This window comes from Abramis brama (genome assembly GCF_963993115.1).
Source record: "Abramis brama genome assembly, chromosome: 9".
In the NCBI taxonomy this organism is placed as follows: Eukaryota; Metazoa; Chordata; class Actinopteri; order Cypriniformes; family Leuciscidae; genus Abramis; species Abramis brama.
Window position 1 is genome coordinate 26,513,848 of NC_139971.1, and position 12,450 is coordinate 26,526,297.

Below are 12,450 nucleotides of genomic sequence, written 5' to 3' on the forward strand. Positions count from 1 at the left end.
AATAAAATAATGTGTGTGTGTAAATATATATATATATATATATATATATATATATATATATATATATATAATTATATAATATATATACATTTAATAATATATATACACACACATATATTATGTAAAAACAAACTTTTATGTTAATGTGATTAATCGCAATTAATCGATTTGACAGCACTAAAATAAACAAAGATGAATAGTTAAAATAGCATATATTGGAAAAAGAAAAAAAACCCAAGAAGAATAAAAGCCTGTTCACACCAAGAATGGTAGCAATCACGATAACTATTTTAGCATCCACACCAGTGGTCTGAGCTACTCTTTACAGCAGAATGGATTCTGAATGTCTGTCAATGTTTTTTTCTGAAATTGATTCCAAATGGCATTGTTCCTCTGTGGTGTTACTGTTGTACTGTTTCAATTGTGATGTGGACTTCCCTATTCTCATAGAATTGGAACGATTATTAAAACTGTATAGTTTTCGTTATCATTGTAGTTCTCATCTGTGTTGTGAAAGGGCCTTAAAACTGATTATTATATGGATTTTGCTAATAAAATGTTATCGTTTTCAAAACTCGTTATCAAAAACTTGCACTGTGAAACCTATTTTAAAGTTTGCGTTCTCAGGCCACCAAAACGCAGTTGTCGTGTAAATGAACGGCCAGAACGCATAAAAAGTTTTCTGTTTTCAGTTGAAAACAGTGTCGTGTAAACAGCCCCTAAATTAATAACTAATGTTTTTTACAGCGAAAATTAATCAACGCTGAACTTAATTAAATTGGACAATGACTTTCTTCTAGAGCTGCTGTACAGCAAAAACAATCTATAGGGGCTTTCGCACCGGGTAGTTCTAGGAACTAGCCACCAGGATGGTTCCCCGAGAACTAATGGTTCCCTTAGGAACATTTTCCTTTTTGCATTCGCACCGCCAGTAGGAACTCTGAAGTGACATTTATTTTGATGATGCTGAGAACCCCAGAGCCTGAGCACACCGTGCTTGCATTCTCTGTGTTCATTAGTTTACGATCTGTCTAACAGTCCTGTCTAATATGTTATTAGATAGAACTGTTATACATAGAAGACAATATATGAAAAGGCATTAGCGTATGCTGTGTGGATTATGTCCATTGTTGCTAGCTGAGGTTGGATTTTCTCCTTCGCGTAAAGGTTAAGAGACCCACCTATCACTGTTTCCATGTTCGTAGAGTTAGTTTCTGGAGTAAATATATAGGCTATAATCTGTGTGTTTACACAGCTTTTTTTTAAATGGCGGGTGCTGGTGTTCCGTGTGCGTTTCAGCCAATCAGCGAATACTCGGACACATCACGGATAGTTCATATAGTGCTGGTTTGGTTATAGTGCTGGTTTCCTAGAACTAAAATCGTTCCTAGTTCCTGCTAAAAAACATGTACTTCCGCCAATAGTCCTAGGAACTATGAAAAGGTTCCTCCGGTGCAAAAGCCCCTTTTGTTGCATTGAATTCCTGTTATCACTGTAAATGTGCTTTGAAACCATTCTGTATTGTAAAAAAGCACTATATAAATAAAGGTGACTTGACTTCACTTTAATTTAGCATCTTAATCATAAAATACCAATTAATTACCAATTTGGCTTCCGATATACAGTATGGTACAGCTGGCTATATTTAAAATTAGTTTACAAAATCTACAGATGTATAGCGGTTTTATGTAAAAGATTAGGAAATAGTTTTGGACTTGGAACAAACTCATCATTTAATGTAAGTAAGGGTGATTTGATTGAAGTGCATGCTGAAGTTAATGAACAGCATGGATCCTAACCACCCTTCCCCCAGACGCACACGCATGAAATCTGAATTAAAACTCTATACTCTCTCAGGTACACGCACATAAACAGTGAACATGTGTCTTTGATTAGAGGAAGGACACCACTCTAACTTGTGTTTTAATCCAGCTCTGACTCTAATCCTGTATAATCTAGTGTGGAATACCCAGAGAGGTAATCTGCTTTGAGTGCCGTGTGTAGCAAGCGTGTACACCAGAGATAGTGTTTGAGCGCATACGTGTGTTGTGTGTAAGTGGCGCGGGCCTGACACCACGCACAAGGGCACAATGACAGTAACAAAAATCCACAAAATCACATCAAGTGAAATTGCGACCAAACTGCTCATTTCAAATGGAAAAACAAGGCGCCAACAGTCTTCTCTGTTGGACTGTGTAATTCATTATCTAATTAATTAAATGGCCCGAAAGAAGAAGAAAAAGATAAGAGAGCGCTAATGCGGGTGAGATAAGGAGAAAGACGGATATGAGCCGGGTGGCCAGGTGGGGTCCGACTGAGGTCAGCGCAGTGACCACTCGATGACTGACAGCTGAGAACTAACTGCATTATCCCTGAAGCCCCGCCTCTTCTGGTTAAGTTGATTAGCTTGCTCTCTCCTAGGCAAACACACAGTAAACTCTCAAATTATCTCCCCCCTCCTCACCGATGACTGCCCTCCTTTAGCATACAGTAGCTTCTCTCTTCCTTTGTCATCTGTTCCTGCGTCCGGCTAGAACACAGAGCAGAGATTAAAAGCACTGCGCACACACGCACTCAGTCTCTCATATCTACTTGGAAATATTTGCGTGATATTCCAAGTATTTCAGTGCATTTTTACGCAATAATTAATTTCAAACAAAAATTCAAGACTTCACCTTGAGATCCAGAAAAGTGAATTCGATTAACCAAAAACACACATATATTAAATGCAATGTGTAGAGTATATCTATTGAAATTTGTATCATGATTTCCTAAATAAATCCTAATGGGAATTTAAAGGGAATCAAATGAGATGATTAATTTAAATTATTATACTTATTGGTAAACGTGATTTCACAAAGTACAACATGTTCCTGGATCAACATCTTTGTTGATCCTGGAACAACATTCCAATAAACCAATCAGATTTGAGGGACAAGTGTACATTTTATCTCAAAATTAGGCTTACAACAAGGGTTAGATTAGTGTCTAATAAAGGGTTTTCCTCTGATATTAGGGATAAATTATGGTTAGGTTTAGTGGTATAAGGTTAGGTATAAGTTTTTGGACAGGAATGCTGTTCCAGGATCATCAAAATGTTAATCCAGGATACTCACTTGGCAAAATTACGGCAACCTATAATTATTTTATTTTATTTAAAAAATATCCTAATTATTATAAAAACTCCAATAGGAATTCTGTACAGTTTCTTCAGAATTTTGTCAAGAATCCAATTATTTGTTAAAAAAAACTTTTTCAGTAATTTTCTATACACTAAAATCAGAGATGATATTCGCATATCGGGAATTGTGATTTCCAAGCTTGAAAAAGTCTATTATTAAAATCTTAAAGACATGGAGAAATCATGGAAATTTGTTTTATCATGAATATACATTTTTCTATAGTTATACTTTTTGTGGGTACAATCTTTCTAAAATGATTTAAAGTATATAAGTAATAAGTATATAAAGTACTTATTAATTTATCATCACAAACAACTGAAAATCATGGATCAATTACAATTACAAAATGTGTGGGAACCTTAATAGTTTACCTCTTCCTTCTTCTTCTTCTTTGCCGCTTTCTCTTGTTTCTTAAGAAGAAAGTCCTCATATGCTGGTCGTAGCTCATTCTAGGATTTTAAACACACAAACATGCGTCAAGCTTTGTGATGAAATACTCCAAATCCAACATCAGTTCCTCAGACATGCATAAGCAAAACAGTCTCCATAGAAACAGGATTCACAAACACATACAAATAGAAATAATTATCTTGGTTCCGCATTAAATCACTTTCTTGTCTTGAGGCTAAAGACGCTGATATGGTACAAAAATGCAAGTTCATTAAAAAGCACATAACCCGCAGGGTTTTTCTGGGTAATATGTAAACACACTGCTGTAGACTCAATCTGTTCGACCACCATCCAATACAAGAGTGGTATATAGTCTTATGTTCAAAACACAATGCATAAGCTGATATATTTATAATATAAAATGTGTTTAAGGTGACGGGTAGCATTTTCAACGTTACAAATAAGGTTGTGATTATCTGGCAAGTACAATGTGGTCAGGATTATGGCACTGAGGTTAATGGTATAAAATCACGGTAAAGGATTCGTTGGCACACAGGTTACTACAAAGTTAATCCACTGTAAATCTCTCTTCCTCTTCCTATGAATTCAGGGTTGATTCATCAAACAGCATCACCACAGACTCAGATGCAAAATTGATCCTCACGCGGCGCAGAAAATTGCAAACCGGAGATGGATTGATGATGAGGGTGGGGGAAGTGTGATAGACGTGGTGAACAATATGGTGTGCAATTGAGCATCTCGGGAGCAATATAGAAACAGAGACAGAAAGAAAGAGCAAAAGATAGGTTTACCTCAGCCCTTTCCTATTGGTGAGCATCAAAGCAAAGAAAACAGAGTTAGACACATATTTACAGCGGTTAATATGCGGTGTAATTGAACTTCATTATTATTATTCATATTAGCATGATGCTCATGATCTCCATGGTGTCCTGTTGAGAGTGCAGTCCTTCATCCACTCAGAACACAATCTCATTACTCACACATGTCCTATCACACACACATGCACACCACCCTCTCCCTCTCAGTAGACACACACGCTTCAAACTTAATCCGCTCCCAGGTGAACAGTTCAGACCCTCAAGAACAATGAAAGCTTGAATTTTCCTAAAGCTAAATGAAGCATAGGCCAGAATTGGCTATTTTTCTAGCATTATGTTTAACAATGCTTTATAAACTGTGTTGCAGTTTATCGCAGTGAATAGTTTTAAAGAGGGCAGCTATTGTAAGCAGTGCAAAAATATGATTACTCCACATTTAAGAGGTGATGCTAGACATGGCATGAACCATGTTGCCTCGAGTGGCTGCACCAAAACTGCACCAAAAGCCATAAGATATAAGACATTAGTTTTCAATAAATATTTTAAAGGACAACTCCAGTGAAAAATGAACCTAGGGGTAATTAACACATGGTTACTGAGTCGATCGTTCCTTGGGATGCGTTTTCATGAAAATCGAATGTAAAGAGTTTTATCTTTAAAAACAGATTAGCTCATAACACTAGTATATGGGGCACAGAGTAAGTAAAAGTAAATCGCTAGTTAATACCACTAACAAGGCTCAAAATAGCCTCACACTAACACGGTAGCATAATGAGGGTCCCTACATGCAAACCGAAGCATTGAGAACTTTGTTAGTGTACAGACAGTTTAATAAGAAGATAGTTTATAAAGACAGAACATTACGCGTTTACAGACAGGATCCATCTTGGAAAACAGTCTCAACTAATCGAGTCACGAACGCCGTGCTAAGTGAGCTTGTTGATAGGAATTACGTTTGTGAAATCTAACGTAGCACGGCGTTCGTGACTCGATTAGTTGAGACTGTTTTCCAAGATGGATCCTGTCTGTAAACGCGTAATGTTCTGTTATCTTTGAGGATGATGTTATCTGTATGCTTATGATGCTCATCTCTGTAAAAAATGGTGACAAAATTCACTTTTAGCAAATGCAGAACCATTCAAAAGTTTGGGCTCAGTAAGATAAAAAACATTTTTATACTTCTATTCAGCAAGGATGGATTAAATTGATCAAAAATGACAGCAAAGACTTACAAAGTTACAAAAAAATAAATACTGTTCTTTTGAACATTGTATTTATCAAAGATGCATCATGGTTTCCACAAAAATATTAAAGGGATGGTTTGGAGTAAAATCAACCTAGGGTCCTTTGCACAATGACCTCGAGCCAAACACCCCCCCAGAAGCCTTTTTTTCCCTTGGTTGAACATTATTAAAGTTAGAGCTTATTTAGAGATATCAGCCGGATGGCTTAGGGCAGGCGCTAATGGATCCTATGATGTATCTCGTAAATTACCCCACTAATGATGCCCAGAATGGTACCAAACTTATACAGTAGTACAAATAGGTTCTGTACTCATAAAACGAGGCATTGGAAAGTTTGTAAGTACATCAGGAGTTTATTTAAATAACACTTGCCTGACGGCTCATGCTACTGCTCAAGCCCGTAAAAGTCCTGGCAGAAAGCGATGCATAAGGATGTAGTGTAACGACGCCCAGTTCCAGGAATGCACTAATATTTTGTTGGTAGTACCAGTTTGCAACAATTATCAGTTAACACTAAGTTGTTAACACTTCGGAAAAAATAATAATTCGTCGTTACTCTACATCCTGTTTGGGGGAGGGGATACACCGCTCTACAGTAATTTGAAAGTGATTGCAGTACCAGTTTTGGCCACAATCTTACATACGGCTCCTTTAAATCCGCATTTTAGAATGATTCCTGAAGGATCGTGTGACACTGAAGACTGGAGTAATGATGCTGAAAATACAGCTTTGTGTCACAGGAATAAATTACATTTTTAAGCGTATTCAATACAGTCATTTTAAATTGTAACATTATTTCAAAATATTACTGTATTTTTGATCAAATAAATGCGGTCTTGGTGAGCATTAGAGACTTCTGTCAAAAACATTTTAATCTTATCAGCCCCAAACTTTTGAATGTTAGTGTCTTTCTCTTCTAGGAAACCCAAGTAAAAATACTGACACATTGTGCACAAAATATTTTTGTATAGTACAATACTCTCTAGAATGAGAATTCCTTGCATCCAACTAGTAGCAAGTAGCAAAAGTTTGCTCATGGCTGTGACTTAACTTGAAGCCTATTGACATAGATATTCTGTGGCTTTAAGGTGATCATGTTTCTAGATTTCTAAAATGCTTTGGATTTTACTCACCTCATCATCTTCCATGCCGGTAAGATCCCAGCTGTGCTGTAGACATCGCTGCCTCCTCTTCCAGTGTTCTAGAAACACTGCCGCTAAACACACACGCACAATTATCAATTCCTCTTTAAACCACCATTTCCTTCTCAATATATTAAATGTACAGTAAACACAGTTTATCATCAAATGTATACAGCTCATACCCCAGAGTGACATAAAGATGGCAAAGCCCATGGTGGCGTGGTTATCAAACAGATAGCTGGCACGTGCAGTGCTGCAGATACTGCTCAGCTGCCAGTAATCACACACACGATCACACAGAGGACACATGGTAAAATTAAGATGCTCATCGCACATCTCTTGACTGAAAGAGAGAGAGAGAGAAATGATTGATTATATAATAAAATTCACTGAAATACATGAACATCGATTTTCTTAGAAAATGGTTCTCTTTTTAAAAAAACACGAGTGCTTCACGAATTTCAGAAAATGAAACAAAAAGGGTTCATAAAGCAAATAAATCATTCTAATTCAAATGTAAATATTCCAAAATACATATTTTAGAGTTAGGCTAGTTTAGATTTCAATAGTAAGCCTCCACAAAGAAAATGGCTTAATAGACACTCTAAATAAAGTCTTACTGAAAATCTGTGAGGGTTTGATTTAGGGTTTGGGATGGAAAAAAATTTATTTGTCTGTTAAAAATGACAAAAGTCAATAAAACCATGATAGAGAAACAAACATGTGAGTGTGTTTACCTGGGCACATTGGTGTCTACGGTGAGGCATCCGTACAGGAATACTGCGACTCCTAAAGCTGAGGCAGGAATCAGCAGCTGTGTGTACACTCCTAACCAGGCAAAATACAGGCCAATCTTCTCTCCAAAGTACTTCCTGTTGAAGACATGTAAATGGTTTCGAAACTATCACAAAAAAGATAAACAACCACTGAACACCAACACATACAAGCCGTTTTCAAAAAACGACTGCATGGAATGTGAACCTACAGAGATCGGATGCCATTCACAAAGTTTTACACATCCTCCGAAAACAAGATAACATGACCGTGCTTATTGCGTTTCGTCTGGTCGCTCTGAGGCGCAACGAATTTATGATTTATACGAAAAAATACCCACAGTGGATTCTCCTATTGCAACAACTTACATTTTTCTTAGTGATATTTGGCACCAGTTTATCAGTAGTGAAGATTTGGTTCTCTTCGTCTCGCTGGATGGAAACGGTGTTTTATTCACAATTTATTCAGGCGATATTCCAATTTTGTGCATAAGTTAAATTCGCAACTTTGGATGGAAACATAGCTAATGTCTCAGTGTTTAATGTCTCAATGGGAAATAAACCCCTGAATGGCATACTATTGGTAGTCAATGAACAATAAAATGGGTTAAGAGAAAGTATTTTAACATTAAAAAAAAATTCTTACATACTTCACTTTTAAGTAGGCATTTTGGGATAGGCAATGGGATTTTTTTCAGGTGTTTTATCACCTGCCAGGTGAAAATCTTAAAAGATACTGAAAAGTGACACATCTCTTCTTAACAAGCCATATGCTTTGAGGTAGAACTATTTATAGCAGTCCGCAAAAATACACACATATGACAGTTCTCATTAAGGAAAACCTGTCAATAACCATCTGTGTACTGAATAAAATCTTTCACAGAACCAGATGTTAGTGAAGTATATAATTTCTGATACCTGATAAGGTCCATTGGCTGATATTTGTAGAAAGCTCCATAATTGGCCCATTCCTCATGCAACATCTGCAATGTACACAAATATCACTCTGTAATATTAACTGTTCAGCTTTTGTATTACAAAACCAAATATTCTTTGCATCTTCTTAGAGACCCACACACACGTCTTACAAGACTAAGCAGCTTATTGCTGTTTTATCAATCAAAACAAAGCTAATAAATGTGACACAGCCATCCAATCAGAGCAGGCTGCAGGTCTCACCTGTCTGTCGTTGCGATGCTCTCTATCTTCTGAGCTGTCAAAGTCTCCCTGCAGCAATGACAACACACACAGAGCTCTACCCAAACCTCATCACACATATACACTGAACTAACAGACAATTACATATCAGCTTCTCCCGAACTAGGTAAAATGCAACACTTACATCATGCAGAGGGAAGGCAGAATCATAAACCCCTTTGGCTAGCAAAGACGCAATGCCTGAGACAGAAATGAGAGAGAATTTGACTATCTGTAGTAAAAAATATTTAATGAAACAAACTAAATGTCAGTAAAACAATCCAGTTTAAAATAGTATAGTTAGGAACATACCCATTGTTTGACAGGTCTGTGAGCAGGCTGTGCGCCTCAGAATTTCATAAACCTGCGAGAGCGTGGACACAACACAAAATACACCATCATTCAAAAATCAGGTCTGTAAGAAGTTTTAATATTTTTGAAAAAGGTCTCTTCTTCTCATCAAGGCTGCACTTATTTGATCAAAATATAAGTAATATTGTGAAATATTAATACAATCTAAAATGACTGTTTTCTATTTGAATATATTTTAAAATGTAATTTATTCCTCTGATGGCATGATCCTTCAGATATCATTCTAATATTCTGCTCAAGAAACAGATATTTAAAACAGTTGTGGTGCTTAATATATTTTTCAAAACTTTGACAAATTTGTTTTCAGGGTTCTTTGAATAGAAAGTTCAAAAGAGCAACATTTATTAGAAATGGAAAACTTTAGTAATATTCTAATTGTCTTTACTGTCACTTTTGATCAATTTAATGCATCCTTGCTGAACAAAAGTATTAATTTCTTCTTCTTCTTTTTTTAAACGTGACCCCAAACTTTTGAATGAAAGTGTACATTAAAATCTAACAAAGAATTGTAAACATACATTAATGCAATGGTTAACCCTGAAAATTAAAGTCCAATTTTGACCCATCATGGCTACTCTTTTAATATAATGAAAGTGAATGAGGATTTGACCAAAAGACCAAAAATAACCATAAAATGGCTACACTTAACCAGTTAAGTTATTAACTGAATATTCAGCTTAGTTCTCTCATGTGAGTCCATGAGAAAATGTCTAATTCATGAATAAATTGTTCTTTTCAGTAAATCAGCTCACAAAACTGGTCTGAATGATTAATTGAGTTCACTGATATACATTTGTGTCTACTATACGACAAAAAAGACAATTGCTATACTTTTATGATACTTTTATGGTGCTTTTCTATCATTTTTTAAGCTTGAAAGCTCCAGTCCCCAATTCGTGCAACTGTACGGGGAGAAAAATGGATCATTCAAAATGTCTCCCTTTGTGTGTTTGGAATGGCACGATGGTGAGTAAATGACATCATTTTAATTTTTGCGTTTGATACTCACAATTCGACCTCGGACTGCATTGCTGAACAAGCTGTTTTTTGACTTTATATCAAATCTGCAAAATGAAAGGAAAACAATTAGGCCAATGTGTGGGTTTGCTTAATGTAGATGCGCTTTTATGATAATCTGGCTGTCTGCAAGCGCTGGCACTCACAGGTGTAGCTTGTCTCTGCTGAACGGCTGGGATAGGACACGTGCGCGTGGGTTCTGGGGCTCTGGTACGCCCGGCTGGAACGGCTGATTGATCTTCGCCCAAAACGAGCTTATTACGCCCATGAGCCCCGTCTTCTCTTTCAGCTGATACGTCTGAAAAAACAAGCATAAGGGAACTGAAATGAAAGAGAGATTAATCCATTTATATGCAGAGCTAAAGACAGACGAGACACACTAAGAGTTGAGACCAGGGTCAGACGACGTGACACCACAAGTGTAGAGTGGGAGTATCTCGTTTTGAAGGCAAACAGAAGCACATGTATGATGCGGGTCCATATGTTTCAACAGCTAATCCACCATTATCAGATTATATCATTCAATACAACTCACAACCTCAAAGAACAAATCATTCTTTCAGGATGAAAGCCAAATCTAAATGTATGGGGAAACACAACGCTAACAATCGTCTTAGTATGCGACCTATATGACAAATGTCCCTTGCAGGAATTTGAAAACATTTTACAAGTAATCGGCTTGTTGACTGTATAATCAGATAACATTTTTTTTCTCTGCAGTGTTCAGACTTTGAGAATTGACTTTTGGCATTACAACTGCTCTTAGACCGGGCCAACCCGGAGCACTTACAAAGACGATCATGGAGCCAAAGCTCTTAACCTGAAAAAACATGACACTCTTGGGATGTGCCAGTGTCTATATTTGGGGTGACTGTGGAGTCTGTACAGCTCAGATTGACAGACCAGTGAAACATTCTCATAGGGAAGAGAATTGTTTCTTAATATTGACATTAGCTTATTTGTCAATGCAATATGCAGTAAAAAATCAAGTCATATAAATTATACATGCATGTATACATATGTACACTCACCTAAAGGATTATTAGGAACACCGTACTAAAACTGTGTTTGACCCCCTTTCGCCTTCAGAACTGCCTTAATTCTACGTGGCATTGATTCAACAAGGTGCTGAAAGCATTCTTTAGAAATGTTGGCCCATATTGATAGGATAGCATCTTGCAGTTGATGGAGATTTGTGGGATGCACATCCAGGGCACGAAGCTCCCGTTCCACCACATCCCAAAGATGCTCTATTGGGTTGAGATCTGGTGACTGTGGGGGCCATTTTAGTACAGTGAACTCATTGTCATGTTCAAGAAACCAATTTGAAATGATTCGAGCTTTGTGACATGGTGCATTATCCTGCTGGAAGTAGCCATCAGAGGATGGGTACATGGTGGTCATAAAGGGATGGACATGGTCAGAAACAATGCTCAGGTAGGCTGTGGCATTTAAACGATGCCCAGTTGGCACTAAGGGGCCTAAAGTGTGCCAAGAAAACATCCCCCACACCATTACACCACCACCACCAGCCTGCACAGTGGTAACAAGGCATGATGGATCCATGTTCTCATTCTGTTTACGCCAAATTCTGACTCTACCATCTGAATGTCTCAACAGAAATCGAGACTCATCAGACCAGGCAACATTTTTTCAGTCTTCAACTGTCCAATTTTGGTGAGCTTGCGCAAATTGTAGCCTCTTTTTCCTATTTGTAGTGGAGATGAGTGGTACCCGGTGGGGTCTTCTGCTGTTGTAGCCCATCCGCCTCAAGGTTGTGCGTGTTGTGGCTTCACAAATGCTTTGCTGCATACCTCGGTTGTAACGAGTGGTTATTTCAGTCAAAGTTGCTCTTCTATCAGCTTGAATCAGTCAGCCCATTCTCCTCTGACCTCTAGCATCAACAAGGCATTTTCGCCCACAGGACTGCCGCATACTGGATGTTTTTCCCTTTTCACACCATTCTTTGTAAACCCTAGAAATGGTTGTGCGTGAAAATCCCAGTAACTGAGCAGATTGTGAAATACTCAGACCGGCCCGTCTGGCACCAACAACCATGCCACGCTCAAAATTGCTTAAATCACCTTTCTTTCCCATTCTGACATTCAGTTTGGAGTTCAGGAGATTGTCTTGACCAGGACCACACCCCTAAATGCATTGAAGCAACTGCCATGTGATTGGTTGATTAGATAATTGCATTAATGAGAAATTGAACAGGTGTTCCTATTTTCCTAATAATCCTTTAGATGAGTGTATATGTAACATACATTTGGTTTTTCAGATTTGCTCTGATG

The 12,450-nt window shown here is 37.5% G+C and overlaps 1 protein-coding gene across 1 annotated transcript in view; it reads right to left on the reverse strand.

The window, feature by feature from the left end:
• ano2a (anoctamin 2a) overlaps positions 1-12,450 on the reverse strand; it is a 34,840-nt gene that overhangs the window by 15,775 nt on the left and 6,615 nt on the right. Inside the window, exons 5-16 of the mRNA XM_084125011.1 lie at positions 10,303-10,454; positions 10,149-10,203; positions 9,080-9,131; positions 8,913-8,968; positions 8,750-8,797; positions 8,489-8,553; positions 7,535-7,669; positions 6,980-7,140; positions 6,789-6,871; positions 4,385-4,396; positions 3,554-3,631; positions 2,465-2,530 (exon numbers count right to left, since the gene is read on the reverse strand). Of these exons, the coding sequence (XP_083981137.1) occupies positions 2,465-2,530; positions 3,554-3,631; positions 4,385-4,396; positions 6,789-6,871; positions 6,980-7,140; positions 7,535-7,669; positions 8,489-8,553; positions 8,750-8,797; positions 8,913-8,968; positions 9,080-9,131; positions 10,149-10,203; positions 10,303-10,454 (963 nt within the window). The remainder of the gene's footprint in view (positions 1-2,464; positions 2,531-3,553; positions 3,632-4,384; positions 4,397-6,788; positions 6,872-6,979; positions 7,141-7,534; positions 7,670-8,488; positions 8,554-8,749; positions 8,798-8,912; positions 8,969-9,079; positions 9,132-10,148; positions 10,204-10,302; positions 10,455-12,450) is intronic.